Here is a 15,352-nt window from a genome sequence, read left to right as displayed (position 1 = left end):
CTCGCCATTCCTGAGGTACGTTTCCGTTCCCGGTACTGCGTAATTTTATTAAGTATCTATTAATTCCATAATTAAGTTATTTTCAGCACCAAACTATTCTCACCTTCATCGTCCAACGACTCATTACACGTCGTCAACAAGGCCGTCGTCATTGTGGCAAATTTCTTTTGAAAACTTCGAAAAAGGTGGTCACACCTTTTTCATGATTTTGACCAGATGTTTGCAACCTTTCCATACTCGCCATTAATTCCTGCACCGCTTCCAAATCTTTCGACAGGCTGGTCATAATCTTCATCCCTCGGACTTCCTGATGTTCAGATAAGTCGCAAAATTTCTTCTCCATCTTGCCCTCCAAATTGCTTATCTGGGTCCTCAGCAAATTCAGCGAAGTTTCGAAAAGTGTCATCCTGTCGTGGAAAGCGGTTTGGAATCGTTTAGTAAATTCTGCTTCGAACAAGGCCGACAATTTTTCCTGAAGTACCTCCTCCGCCGTTTGTTTGAATCCGAGGATGACGTGGTCCATCTTTAATGTTGGATTTTGTTTTACTACCAATTAAGTAAATGTTGAATTAATTATTAATTACCTTTGACCTAACGGATAATCCAGCCAAGGTTGGAAAATAAATATTTACAACTTTTATGTGCAGATTTTTTGGCAGGTGTTTTTGTAAATTTTAGAGTTCGCGGAGCATGATTTAAGTAACGGGTGGAAATTGAGAGCTGATATTTTAATGATCCACAAAATTAACATACGGTAAATTAATATTTAAATTAATACTACTATTGGTATAATCTACTGTCAGCATGTTTCTCTGTATGTGGTCTGGATATCTGAGCCTTATCCGTTTGCCGGGTAGAATGATTTCGACGAGTATCTCCTATTTCCAGTCCTTGTTTTAAATTGTCACATTATTTCCCTCTTAATATTTCTACCTGGTGCGTATCAGTACAACCTGGCGAAAAAGTTCAGACTACAGGTACAAGTTATGCGGTAAAACCGCGGAAAAGGATCTACTTTTTCCAACACCTAACGTACTAATTCACAATCTATGAGCATTTTAAAAATCGCAAGATGTTCGTAGTCCAAGGTTGATATCGAAAAATGTGTTAATCTAAATTGAAGCTTGTCCTCTCTGATCCTATTCAAATGTAGTTGGGAAAATTCGACAATATTAACTTTAAGCTAGTGGAGAAAATTGGTACAACTTTTTGAAAATTTCAATTTAGCGACTCAAAGAAGCTTTATTTCGAAAAGCAGGTCCTAATGAGGGCACACCCCCTGCATCCCATGAATACGATTCAGATGAGATCCTGTCAAAAAAATCAAATTCGTGGTATGTTGTCTCAGTGAGAATGAAATGATACAAAATCCAACATTTTGAATTTTCATTCTCTTGAGAAGCATTCTTTCAAAAACTGTATCAAGAAAATAATGTATACAATATTTGGCTATAGTCATGTGATCTGCGGATATGATAAGTTAATATTTGTAATGGTTCCCGCCAACTGGGGGTATACTGAAGTAATCAGAATGTGTTTAATTTACAGGAATCTAAATTTTCAGAAAACCAGCGATAACTTTTCAGGGAAGGCGAATTTCGAAAATACGATTATTATGACCGCACTGCACCTGACCCTCAGGAATACGATCCCAATGATAGCTATTCAAAAAAATGATTTTTTGAAGTACTTTCTCCAGTGGAAAAAAATTGACCCGAAATATGACATTTTGAATTTTCCCGCCTTGGGGATGCTTTATTTCAAAAAAAGTTTCAAACGTTTGTTGTAGCCCAACTACCTCTGCATTTAACACCGTGAACGGTTTTTGTCTACCTGTCACTCAGATCATTTGAAAAAATATTTTCTGTTGAGATCACCGCACAGAAATTATTGCATGTAAACGTGGATATTTCAAAAAGTTTTCGAAATTTTGAAAAACGGCATGCGTGCTCTATCCCTAGATTTTAGAGACGGTCATAATGCCATTAACTGCATTGCTCTATCTCTTAAGGCGGCCCCACACGACCCCCCCAAATTAACATTGGGGTTGGTGATTCCTTACCACCTGTTCCCATATACTTCCATGAAATGGGGGAAAAAGTAGAAAAAGGGTTAATGATACGCGAGTCGGAAAAAGTGGGACGACGCCTGGCAACAAGTCTGCCATTATTTGGGTTGCAGTTAACGGAAGATAATTTCGTTCACGGTTCGCATCTCCTATCCTATTATTTGTCACTTTCGACGTATGTTCTGTCAGGTCTGGTGGCGTTTCAGTTTCAATAAAGCAGTAATAGATGAAGTTTGACTTTGAAAATGAGTACTTTGATAATACTTTCTGTTGATAAATATGTACACGTCAAGTGGATAGATACAAATGGATAGATACATAATATAAAAAAATTATAATTTTTGAACTCCTGTTAAATTCCAATATTGTTAGACAATGCCTTAGTAGATCAGTGGTCAGAGCACCTGACATGAATCCAGGGGTGCCGTGGCTCAATTCCCGGCTGGGTTACAATTTTTGGCAATATTTGGAATTTATGATTTGTCCATTCATAAATGATTATTAATTTAATATTATTATCACAATATCAAAAAACTTGTCATTGTAAGCCTGATCCAATTATGTAACAATTTGATCTCGTCTCTTCTAAAGAAGAAATCAGTTTGGATTTCGAAAGTTTGAGAAATAAAAAAGTTTGTATTAAAAAAATGGCATTCGATAAGTCTATTCAAAATAACACCAATAATTACTGTCTTCCTTCTGAGGCGAGAGACGCTCTCCGTAAGAGAAGGTCACTTCTTACATATGCTCCTGCTATGTAATCCTAACTGGATATATGTAAATAAAGCTACATATGTATATCCATCTAATGTATGTAAGTTGACAACAGCTCAAAAACTCATGCAAATTTTTAAGATGGGTTATTATCAGAGCTGGGAAATTATTGAGTTTCGAGATTTACGATTAAAAATTAGGATTGAAAATTTCTGCCCATGAGATTAAGATTAGGATTAAGATTAATCTGATTTTAAAGATTAAATTAAATCAAGATTAATTATTTCCCTAGGATGACATTAGATTAAAGATTAAGATCAATTAATCAAGATTAATTTAAAAATTTAGATTAATTAATGATTTTGTTTATAAATTGTAGTGCTCATACACATGTGCATATTTATGTATAACAAAAACATTAATCAAATTACTCAGTATTTCATTTTCAAGCCAAATATTATCATGTATCGACTGATTTAAATCCAAATTTTGCATATTTTAAGTTTGTGCAAAATACGTAGGCGATTAAAGTTTACCAAGAGAGGAGTTAGAGTCAGGCAGACGGATTCCCAAGCTATAACTCGAATTAAAGAAATATTTTTTTTATCATAAAACTACTGAGAAGCGAGAATGTTGAGAAATTCCCAGATTTGCAAGGAATAAGGGCAGATGGAGCTAATTTAATCATAATTTTAATCGAGATTAAATTCCTGGACAAGATTGGGAAGATTAAGATTACAGATTAAAATTAAATCTCTTCAACATATGAAATTAAGATTAAAATTTTAGATTAATTAATCTTAATCTCAATCATAATCTTAATCTTATGGGTTTTAATCAAGATTTTCCCAGCTCTGGTTATTATAAATAAGTAAATAACCGTTCAAACGTTAGGAAAATACAGATGGCTCCAACAATCTATTTATTCATGACATACTAAAACATATTTGAGCTACTGCTCAAAATCTCAATCTCCAATTTGACCTATGTCGTAAGAACAAGAAATTTCCTGTGTTCCTTATGCCATCAAATTATTTTTCCTGTGTCATTCCTCGTGATCGGTGAGGCCCCTTTTCCAGTGGAATTTTCGCCCACAAATCGAGGAAGTGGTAATAACTAATTACTGAATCTTTACTTAGCTGTAGTACATGTGCTTTATAACACAACTATAATTATAATGATAATTACATCGAGTCATAACCAGTATTTAAGAACAAAGTAAATTTTAATTACACCTGCCTACAACCTATAACAGATTTTATTTCTTCTTGTGCAATTTCTCGTGATGATTTAGGTTATGTTTCAATTGGAATTTTTTTCCACAAATTGAACATTCGTGTCCTTGAGGGTCATCTGGGTGGCAGGTTCTCACGTGGGCGTCGAGTTCGTCATGATTTGTAAAATTACTGGGACACATGGAAAATAATCCTTGGAATGACAGAGTTCCAAATGGTGGTCGAGTTGCTCCTTCTTCTGGAATTTCCTAGTAATGTACCCCACAAACAAGTTGACTCAGTGTTTAAACTTTCTTTCTATGAAAATTCCCATCACACCCCGTAAAATCCTTTTGTGACGCAATTGTACACGGGAGCACAGCTGCCTCACATACAACATGCAAATATGCACATTTAGGCGTGCCAATGTGGAAAGTATTGGAGTGGGCGGTTACAAAAAAACGGGGCAAAAAAGTGTGTTCAAACACTGAGTCAACTTGTTTGGAGGGTACATTACACATCCGACAAGGGAAGATTGTCGCCTTATGGACTATAGAGACATGTCTGCATAATGTTGAACAAAAACTTCATTAAGTTAATAATTATTTTAAAACACGATTTATGTACATGTTGAAGGAGTAGAGCTGAACATACATAATTAATACACTATTAGTGGAAAACAGCTTGTTACAAATGGAACAACGATATTTCCAAGATTGTGAGGACGTCTTTTTGGTATTTTTACGGCCGACAGTTTTCCTCATGACGCAATTATCCTTTTTTGTTCGAGAAATAGGCGACGATTTACCGTCCAAATTAGTTTGTCGGGATAGGCAGGAGGATTTTGACTTAGAAGTGATGTTTTTCAGTGTGAATAGATTTGTGTCAAAATCCGGGTCGTTGTTGGCCGTGTCAGATTCAGAAAGTTCGTCATCCTCCATATCAACGGCTATATAATAGATGTATATATAGGTAAATAATATCCAGTCAAATAAATAAATGACTTTAAATAATTAATTCAATAAATAGTTACCCAATTGTGCCGTATTTTTCGTCCCGGTTTCCGCACGGTCACTCCTTTTGGGTCGGGCTGACCTTTCCCTAATTGTGGGGGAGACATTTGACGCCGGAGAGGTTTCAGAAAGGATGGTGGGGAAGAGGCTGAATGATTCCTCGCCCAGGACTTCATTGTGACTGTTTTGGTCCGTATCTTGTCCTGAGAGGTCGAGTGGGTCGGCTGGCATGTAAAAATATTATTGTGATTACTTACTTATTTTCTAAAATTCGTATAATTTTTCTATACAATGTCATTCTTTTTACCTGAAATATGACTGTCGTGACTTCTTGGCAGGTCGATTTGCACTTCGTCCATATTTTCAATAACTGGAAATAAATAAATAAAATCCGCTTTGCAAAAATATTTATAAAATTGTACCAAATATTTATTTACTCACAATCAAGTTCTGGAACTATTCAAGCGCTACGTGTTTCGAGGTCATCTTGCATTAATTCGTCTTCGCCGTGATTGTAACATATTTCCGATGCTATAATATTTAGTCTAAGTATAAGTATCGTGATAACTTAATTATTTTCTAAATATGGCGTTCATGGTTTCAAGAAGGTGATAACTTATCATTACAGATGTGGGCATCGTTTAACGTACCTCGACTAGGAGATTCGGCCTCATTTTGCACCAATTCAGCCCCCCGTTGTGTCCTCCTGTTGCATGATTTTAATTAATCTTTATTAAACGAATAACGAATGATCAACATATTTAAATATGAACACAATTAAAGATACAGAATGGATTTAGCGCGTTAAAACTAATGAGGTTTTCTATTTGTTATAAAATTAACTTACCATCAACCTGTGAAATTGGTCGGGGCGTACGTCGACCTTGCCCGGGGGGAGATTCGACCTCATTTTGTCGCGATTCGTCCACCTCGTCCTCTATTAGGTAGGTCTCCGGTCCTGCGTAATTGCATTAAATATTAATTCTATAATTAAGTTATTGTCAGCACAATTAACTAAATTACTCTTCATAATCAAAACCAAACTATCCTCACCTTCATCACCAAACGACTCATTACACGTCGTCAACAAGGCCGTCGTCATTGTGGCGAATTTCTTTTGAAAGCTTCGAAAACGGTGGTCACATCTTTTATCGTGATTTTGACCCGATGTTTGCAACCTCTCCATATTCGCCATCAATTCCTTCATCGCCTCCAAGTCTTTCGCCAGGCTGGTCGTAATCTTCATCCCTCCGACACCCTGCTTTTCAGATAAGTCGCAAAATTTCTTCTCCAGCTGCACCACCTTCCCGTCCAAGGTGCTTAAATGGGTCGTCAGCAAATACAGCAAAGTTTCGACAAGTGTTATCCGGTCGTGGAAAGCGGTTTCGAATCGTTTAGCAAATTCTACTTCGAACAAGGCCGGCAATTTTTCCTGAAGGACTTCCTCCGCCGTTTGTTTGAATCCGAGGATGACGTGGTCCATCTTTAACTTGGGATTTTGTTATATTAACCTAATGCACATACTACCAATTAAGTAAATGTTGAATTAATTATTAATTACCTTTAACTGATCCAGCCAGGGTTGGAAAATAAATATTTACAAATTTTACGTGCGGATATTTTAGCAGATGGTTTTGCAAAACTCAGACTTCGCGGAGTACGGGGTGAAAGATGAGAGTTGAGATTTTAATGATCAATAAAATTAACATTCAACATTACAGTAATTAATATTACTATTTGTAATTTACTGTTTTTCTACACGTACATATTTATATTTCCTTATTTATTAGCTAAATGGTAAGAAGTTCTTACTAAGAACAATTTCTGGTACAAATTCATAACTAAAAAAATATTTAACTTATAGTCACAGCAAAAACGGCTGAACATAAAACTTCCACTAATTATTATTCTTCTCAAGGCGGACCGCTTATTTTGGTGGGTTCATCGTGTAACAAATCCAGAACGGTAACTCTTTCCGAGGGTCGACATCCCGCACCCTTTTTCGAGTCCTGTCGCAGCACTGCAAAAAAGCCGCATCTTTAATACCACATCCAGTGAAGAGGAAAACAAGTGCGGCATTGGTGAAGACGACTGTCGTAAAATTCGGCATTGGACGAGGCAGGCGAAGTCTATAGGTCTGGAAAGGATACAAAAATAATGTCAAATTTAAACAATTATGTCACCTTTTAACTAACGAAAAATTTAAATTTGTGTACCTCCAACCCTGTCAGAATTACATCAGACCGATCACATTGCGTTCCATAGTTAACGTCCAGCTTCCCAATCGAGGCAGAAACCGCGTCCAACATATTATTCAAAGAGGGCAGGTTGAATTGTCTCCTTCCCTGGAGAAATGTGTACTTCAAGACTTTCAATTTTCCACAGTTTGACAAATCTGGGTAAATATCGCCGTCAATTCGTAACTCTTCTAAATTTAGGGCTCCAGCATTAATCAAAGATTGGCAGATGGATGTCAATAATTCATGATTTTCGTCACAATTGATCAAAATCAAGTCAAGTTTGATAAGCTTGGAACGTCCCGTAAAATTCTGACAGTCCTGCGATAACCTTTGATAACCCCCCGGCATAAATCTGATTCGGATAGAGGTAAGGTTTGGAAAGTGGGAATTTGCCAAGGCTTTAAGGATTGGAACGCCACACCATTTTCCAACGTAGAGATGTAAATCTTTCGTAAATTGATCCATCCTGGGGAGCAGGGTGTCGCAATTCGTGGCGAAAGTGGATTCCCAAATAGCTTTGCACATGGCGACGTCCAAATGTGAGATGACGACACGGCGGAAAAATTTGTCCGGGAGGGATACCACGTCGGATAAGGGGACGTCGCAAAAGTCCAAGATAAGCCAGCCCTTCTTCGCCAAAATGGATGAACCCACGTCGCCCCATTTGGTGCAGACGAGCCTGGCAGAATGTAAGTCGGGGACGGAAAGTTTTTTAAAGATGGCGTCCAGCACCTGGGTTAATTAAAATTAGCAAGGTAAAGAAGAGGAGTTAAAGTATGATTGAAAATATTAAAAAAATAACAAATAATTTTTACGGATGGGCACATCAAAGCTTTAAAGGTTGTAGAAATCTTCAAGTCTGTGTCATCATCCGGCGTTCCAGTAACTACGGAGGTACCACCGGGGATTAATTATTAGTTTTAGTAATTTTTTATAACAATTTGGAGATTAGGGATGACAAATTAGGTAATCTAAATATGAGCGACAAAATGAACACAAACTTACCTAATTTGGATAAGGCCATTTTAAATTCGATCAACTAATTAATTAATCAGGTTGAATCAAAGTTTCACCTGGTTTACCAAAGTTTTATGGTTGGAGCGCATCAGAGTGAAAAAAATGAGACACGTCTTCTGGCGGCAGGAATAAATATGTAGGTAGCAAGTAAACAAATAAATACGTCATCTATTTAGTTCCGTATTTAGATAATATAAACGATTTAAAAAATATTTAGAGAGTTAATCATAAATTCAAATTAATTTAAATATTCGACCTCCCTGTACTTAACGTGATCATGTTAACCGAGGAGGAAACGCAGGTAAGTTAATTTGTAGCTTTCTTTCCCATGTATTTAACAATTACATGATTGTTTACATTTATTTTTAAAGGGACACAACCAGACAGCCGCTCCCTACTCCGGACGTGTTCTTATTCCTGACGTATGGTCAATTAATTAATTATGTCAAAATTAAGCTTTATTTCAATAAGTATATCCCTGTCAGTAAACAAGATCAGTTGTTGTAAATAATTTTTAAAATTATTTACGTTTTGCTCCCTTAACTTTGATATTATTACTTTGCAACACAGGTTATTCGTCCCCTCTGCCAATTTCTGTCCGTCAAAGACATCAAGGAGTGCCGATTGGTCTCCAAATCCTGGAATTATGCTGCCACCCCTGTCCTAGAAGCCAGGACAGGAACCATGATCGACCTGTATCGTCAACATTATCCGGAAAATTACCCACGAAATGACAATGTCGAAGAAAAAGTGAATTTCCGCCCAGCAAAAATTTGTATATTGATTGGACCTCATCTTGACGACGCTCTGCCACCCATGGATCGCAAAATCTTTTCTAGCCTAACAAACCTAAAAGAAATTTACGTAAATTTTATCACTCAACCCCACTCACCATGGCAGATGGACTTGTGCGACAAAATTATCCTCACATCGTCCCCCACCCTGGTACATTTAAGATTTATTTATGAACGCGACCTTCATTTCCCTTCCCTTGGTGGCACCGTTTTCCCAAAATTGAAAGAACTAGCGACTTATCATAGATGCCTGGGGGAGCCAACTTCTGATAAGGCTGTGGAAGAAATTGGTCACGCTATTACTACGGGATCGTTCCCAGGGTTGGAGTATCTCGAAATTGACGCTAGCTACTTGTGTGAAATGTCAAGGATGGAAATGTTGCAAAAGTTTCCGAAGTAAGTTAGTGTAGAGGAGTTAATTAATTAATTATGTGTGGTAATTAATTAATAATTCTTAATTAATTTGCAGATCGCTGAATTCCTTAAGATTGTACGGAGACTTGACAACCACTCGGATAGAATCTCTACTAAAAATTCCACATCCTTTAAAGAAACTTGAATTTTATATGGTTTTCCTCCTTCCAAACGACGATCGGGAAGACGAGCTGCCCACGGCGTTGTATAACTTACTCAAGAAACATGCCCCTACGTTGGAAAATCTTTATGTCGACTTGTGGATTCTGAGGGGTCAATATGTCTGGAAATTCCCGGCGTTTCCGGTCATGAAGAGTTTTGAAATCTATCACACCGCAAAACTGGGAAAATTTGAGTTTGAAAGTAGCCCCGGCAACTTTGAACGGATTGGAGGGAGCGTGTGTTTTCCCGTTTTGGAAGATTTGTGTGTTTTCACGGAATCAAGCAATGTTTCCGATCTGGATGAATTTCTTCCGAACGGATGTCAGGTGGTGGACTGGGTGAGGAAAGTTGTGTGTCTTGTCCACACTTGGGACCACCCGGAAACAAGGAGTCGAAAATTAACTCGGGATAAAATTGAGACACGACTGATGGAGATTTTTCCCAATGCAATGCGAGAGATTCGGTTAGTTAATATTTAATTTTAGGAAGGTGACCAATGGTCACTAACCATTCATTTAATGGAATTTTTAATGTATTTGCTTATATTTTCAGATAAGACCTGCAATAAGTGAAGAAGTCTACACATCCTATAGTTTGTTACCAGACTGTAAAATAAATTCGCTAAGGACGGCACTATAAAGCCATCGAAAGGCGTGGCTTCATGATGATTAGTTCATTCACTTGCCGCGCTTTGTGATAATTTGCTTCTCAAGTCGCCCCATGAATTTTCGAGCCAATCATAATCAAGCCACGCCTTTCGATGGTTTTATAGTGCCGTCCTTAGCGAATTTGTTTTACAGTCTGTTTGTTACATTAATATTAATTATTATTTTCGAAAATATGTAATATAGACATTATGTAGAAAATCTGCGGTATACAAATTATTTAAATATACGAGTATAATTATTTCCTAAATAAATGACTATGTCAACCCTACCATTAATTATAACTTAGTTAGATTTATGTAAAATAGCAAGGCATTGTAGTCGAATACGGGCATACTCTACTCTGGATACAAAATAAGTAATTTAATAATTTTTTGGGTTTAAAATCTTACTGCATTTTTTTTCTTAAAAGATTCGGCGTTAATTAATTTACACAAAATGACAACGTATTTTAAAACGAGGTATTTCAAAGACATATACATTCAAAATAAATTGGACATAATGAAAATTGCAATGTAAGTTTTTTGAGATGTAAAATATGTTTCTAATACATATTTTATGTATAGATCCACCGTGTTGAGATCATGAAACCATGGTAGTGTTTACAATTTCAGAAAATCATCTTAAAATCATTCAGCATAGAAATCGCCCCATACCTGGCATAACACAAAAATTTCATGCGTGAACCTGCGTACCAAAATTTGTTTTAAATACATACTTACATTAGATACGTAAAATGTCAAATTTCAACAAAACAAAATTATGTTGCAAACTTGACGGTGTTAGAAAAGGTCGTATTGAACATTTATAATTTAATAGCTAATACATTACAATGTAGATATTATGGTATGTGTAAAATTAATAGGCCGTTTTTTTGACTTTTTGGAATTACTGAAATCGCTGATACGTAATTCTTAATGCAAATTTTTAAAATATGGAAATATACATTTTTCTAGATCGTCCAAGATTTCCAAAACCGTTTCAATTTTTGAAATCCCTCACAAACTGACCGATCAGTGCTAATTTGAAATTTTTGTTCTTAAGAAAAAAACGGCCTATTAATTTTACACAGACTATAGGGAAACCGATGCACAGTTTTCCCGAAGCTGAAACAACTCAGGACTTGGACACTGTAACACCGATATTTTTACTTTGCTGCAAAAGTAGAATATTGTTGTGCGTTATAGACATGATAATAAATATTTAGGTGTATGTACATATATGGTATCCCGGTTATATAAATAAATCCATTGGACTATTAGAATCCGTGTCAACTGTGCCTCTTTGAGGAGCACGCGATGAATAACATTTTTATTAAGCGATTTTGTCAACAGAATAATATCTAGGAAACACGGAACCCACTTCGAAGGTTAAATTTGCCTCTATGAATAGAGGAAGTTCCGAGCTGCTCGGCCTAGGATTGGTGTCGACAAATTTGAGGGAATTCTTGATTTGTAGAACGAAGTTCACCCTCTCGTCCACTGAAATTTATCATGTTTCATGTCATTTCTTTTGGCCATAGTTTAATTTAGCGACGATATCCTGGCGGCGAGAAGCAATCCGCATTTCTTTTCCCAAAGGTAAGTTAAGTTTCTTAAATTTCTCATGGCGTAGCGGTTTCTTTTCTTCTAAGCAACTAAACTTGAAATTGTTGTTACTTCCTTTTCTGAAAAGATAACCGTCTGATTCCCCCGTCCATTTTCTGCATGCCAAGTTTCTCCTGCCATTTACGGAAATTACTTTCTCCACTTACTCTTCTGTCGCAGATGGAGTGAAACAATTTTCGTTCTGAAAAACAGTATGCATAATATTTTCACGTGCTGACAAGCGACGATTGTGATGGCACTTCCGATGGTTTCCTACTCAAAACCTACATATGAGTCAAAAGTTAGTTCGTAGAATGTTTTATAGGGTTCATGTGTTTCTATTTGTGTCTTTACATTCACAGCTTACCCTTAGTCACAAATTGTCTAACCTCATATGGTTCCCAATTTCATAAAATTTTCAGAATTACGACCTACATAATCTGTCTCAACTTTTAATATATGTCCTTGTGGCATTAATTTCTTTAATTTTGTCTATTGATTGATTGATTTTATTATTCGACACCCTTTCAGGCCTTCGGCCTATATAGTACAGCATTATCATAAATTTAACATAATTAGTAACAGTGACAATTGGAGTTCAGTTCCATAATATACATCAAATGGTGACAAAATACATACATAACTGTGACATTATATTGGTACAATTACATAAATAACTGTGACATTGGTACAATTACATAAAATAATTATAAAATAATTATTTTTAAAATAATAATTACATAATTTTGTCTATATGTGCGTAAACTCGTAAAAATATGCTTGGAACTGGTGAGGTCGGTCTACCCAAAGTTTTTCTGAGAGGGATTGAGAATTGCGATATTCAAATTCTACATGAAGGGCTTTCCTCAAAATACTTTACCTTCCTACATGGCATCAGTCTCCCAAGGATAATATTAATACTGACTAGTCCTCCATTCAAGCCAATTTCCACGTACGAAAAAGTTGCACTCGACGTCTTTAAAAGTCGCCCTGGACTTGACCTCTTAAGTATATGGATTTCGAAACTACTTCTTAATAGCGGCAAGGAATTGAGATCTGGCAGTCCTCAAAGATTACCAGACTTTACAAGCTGGTTACATTTCTATGCAAAATATCAGTACGGTTTTCGATGTAGGAAATGCAATCCTAATGCGTTTAAAACGTCCTCCTGGAATTTTTTACATTCAACCAAGAATCTATATCCGATCGTGGTCACAAACTTTGAGTTGGCAGAGGCCTTACAATTATTAAGGCTTGGGGAAATGCATACTGAAAATTTAATGATTTGGAAACTTGTACCAAGTGGATTTGCTCGAGTGTGTTCAATGCGGATCGGATGGCCCATCTCGAAAAGGGGAAGTTACGACTGTGTTAATATAAAAAAAGATAATATGTTAAAATATTCCTGGAAATTATTATAGTCCCCGCCACAAATCTGGGCAGGGTCGTACTATCCGTACGATCAAAGTGAAGCAGACCATATGCACAAAAACGAAAATCTGCCAAACCCCTCAATCAATCCGTTCAGTCGTAGTCTACATATCCATCCCACTCTACATGGCAGTAGTCATAGTGACAGGGTCAAACGCTTCGTTAAAGTTGGACAAGAGACGTAACCCCTATCCTACGATTTATATTGACCGAAGAGGACTTGACCCAGCATTTCAGAATGAATTTACATATATCAGTGGCCTGCAGTTTCTCAGCTGTTACTCCGAGTCGTATATAACGTTTGACTTTTACCTGATGCCATTCAAGCCAACGTTGTGGCTCGGCTTTATCACGAGCATGCTGCTAACGTTTATCGTGCTTTACGTCTACACTACTTGGAAGCATAAGCGGTCACCTTATTCCATTTGGCTATCATTAATTTCATTATTCTTCGAGGATTTCACATCTGTTCCGAAAGCTATTGGGAATGGGTTGTTTTATCGTTTAATATTCGTCACATGGGCACCTGTCGCGGTCCTTTTCACAAATTGTTACAGCGGGCTAATGATTACGGAACTGAACGCACCACTCAAAGAGACTCGATCTCAGAATTTTGACGATCTAGTTTGCCAAGGTGGTTACATTTTGGGAACAATGGTCATGCCGAGGGACGTCGTCAGATGGGTGGAGGGCACTCCTTTCGAAAATTACAATACGTACTGGGAAATTAGTTCTTATGGTAGTCCAAAGAAAAAATATAAAAATAGTTTTGCATCCAATAACTGTTATAGGATGCTGTCCTCTCCGATTCAAGTGTCTGGATATGGTCCATCATACCTCTGGCACAATATGCTCTTGAGGGAGGTAAAATATTTCTTCAGTAAGGGACTACTACCATTTAATAGGACACGTCCGATATCATTCCACCTAAGTAAGGAAGAACTCCTCTCCTTACTATTTCTAAATCCGGTGTACCATTTATTCCCAAAAGGTATGGATTCAGAAAAATTAAACTATTCGACAACCGAACTGCAAACCCTGGTGGTGCGAGATATTATAGATTGTGGCGAAAAAAATGTGTTTATAGCAAACTTGGAAACTCTTCGGGGCGAGATGGCCTTCCTGACGAAGAATTATCCATCAAAACAATTCACCTCTGGCAAGAGGTCCATCGGTTTGTTCTTGAATGGATGGTGGTTTCAAGGAGGGGGACGAAGTTCAGGGTCAAGCAGCTTATCTACTGTTCAGCGGAATTTTCAGTCTTTGGTTCATTCTGGAATTTATTCGCGACTAAAGATAGAAATGGACAATAATATGTGGCTTCATAGAAAACCAGTTGAAAAAGCCAGGGAGTTTCCCACCGTTGCTTCGCTCACCATGCAAGGAGGTATTATAACAATTTTTATGATCTCGGGTGTTCTGCTATTTCTAGCGTTAGCTTCCTTTTTCATTGAGAGATATAAGTACAAATGGCATGCTGGAGTGAATTGGTTTCGTTTACGTTTTCTAAACTCATTTGATGCAAAGTTTAGAAGTCTTAAGTTTGGTAAGGTAAGAACGGTAACCGTAATACCATCAAAGATATTGGAGATTATGGACAATCTTTAATTATGTACATAATCTATACAAAAATATTATCAGATATACATACATATATGTATACATACATATAATAAATCAAGTGTTAAGATTATGAAAATATATTTAGTAATGTTTAAAACTTCACTTTATCCTGAAATTATCTGTTAATCATTATTAAAATGACATAAATCTGAGGTCTGTTATGGTTATATATGTGAAGTTCAAGAAAATGTTCACATTTTGAAAATTTCTGCTTGTATGTATGTATTATATCAACACTCTCTTTTGAATACGTACATGCCATTTCGTCTTTATTCAATTGAGTAAAGTAATGTGTTCGCAGAGCTTTAGTAATTTTACCATCCGTTATCTTAAAAAAAACCCTGACCACAAAGGAGTCGCACATTTCATATCCCTAACCTTAAAAAAATGAAAAATCCTAACCTAAAATCA

The 15,352-nt window shown here is 36.6% G+C and overlaps 3 protein-coding genes across 3 annotated transcripts; 1 reads left to right on the top strand and 2 right to left on the bottom strand.

The window, feature by feature from the left end:
* Nucleotides 1–4,598: 4,598 nt before the first annotated feature.
* LOC118439459 lies at nt 4,599–6,592 on the bottom strand. Its single transcript, XM_035860779.1, has 7 exons — nt 6,063–6,592; nt 5,857–5,967; nt 5,660–5,715; nt 5,451–5,540; nt 5,317–5,379; nt 5,030–5,233; nt 4,599–4,945 (listed from the first exon to the last, which is right to left on the bottom strand). The coding sequence occupies exons 1-4, from the start codon at nt 6,490–6,492 to the stop codon at nt 5,502–5,504; spliced, it is 636 nt and encodes a 211-aa protein (XP_035716672.1). The 5' UTR covers nt 6,493–6,592; the 3' UTR covers nt 4,599–4,945; nt 5,030–5,233; nt 5,317–5,379; nt 5,451–5,501.
* A 183-nt stretch (nt 6,593–6,775) lies between these two features.
* LOC118439426 lies at nt 6,776–8,347 on the bottom strand. The gene is made up of 4 exons (XM_035860726.1): nt 8,255–8,347; nt 8,065–8,135; nt 7,226–7,981; nt 6,776–7,146 (listed from the first exon to the last, which is right to left on the bottom strand). The coding sequence occupies exons 1-4, from the start codon at nt 8,271–8,273 to the stop codon at nt 6,937–6,939; spliced, it is 1,056 nt and encodes a 351-aa protein (XP_035716619.1). The 5' UTR covers nt 8,274–8,347; the 3' UTR covers nt 6,776–6,936.
* A 68-nt stretch (nt 8,348–8,415) lies between these two features.
* LOC118439425 lies at nt 8,416–10,626 on the top strand. Its single transcript, XM_035860725.1, has 5 exons — nt 8,416–8,567; nt 8,638–8,688; nt 8,837–9,456; nt 9,530–10,099; nt 10,189–10,626. Exons 1-5 carry the CDS (start codon nt 8,544–8,546, stop codon nt 10,190–10,192), a joined length of 1,269 nt encoding a protein of 422 aa, XP_035716618.1. The 5' UTR covers nt 8,416–8,543; the 3' UTR covers nt 10,193–10,626.
* Nucleotides 10,627–15,352: the final 4,726 nt, after the last annotated feature.

This window comes from Folsomia candida, unplaced genomic scaffold, assembly GCF_002217175.1.
Source record: "Folsomia candida strain VU population unplaced genomic scaffold, ASM221717v1 Fcan01_Sc036, whole genome shotgun sequence".
Classification (NCBI taxonomy): domain Eukaryota; kingdom Metazoa; phylum Arthropoda; class Collembola; order Entomobryomorpha; family Isotomidae; genus Folsomia; species Folsomia candida.
This window is presented reverse-complemented; position numbering and strand designations above follow the sequence as displayed.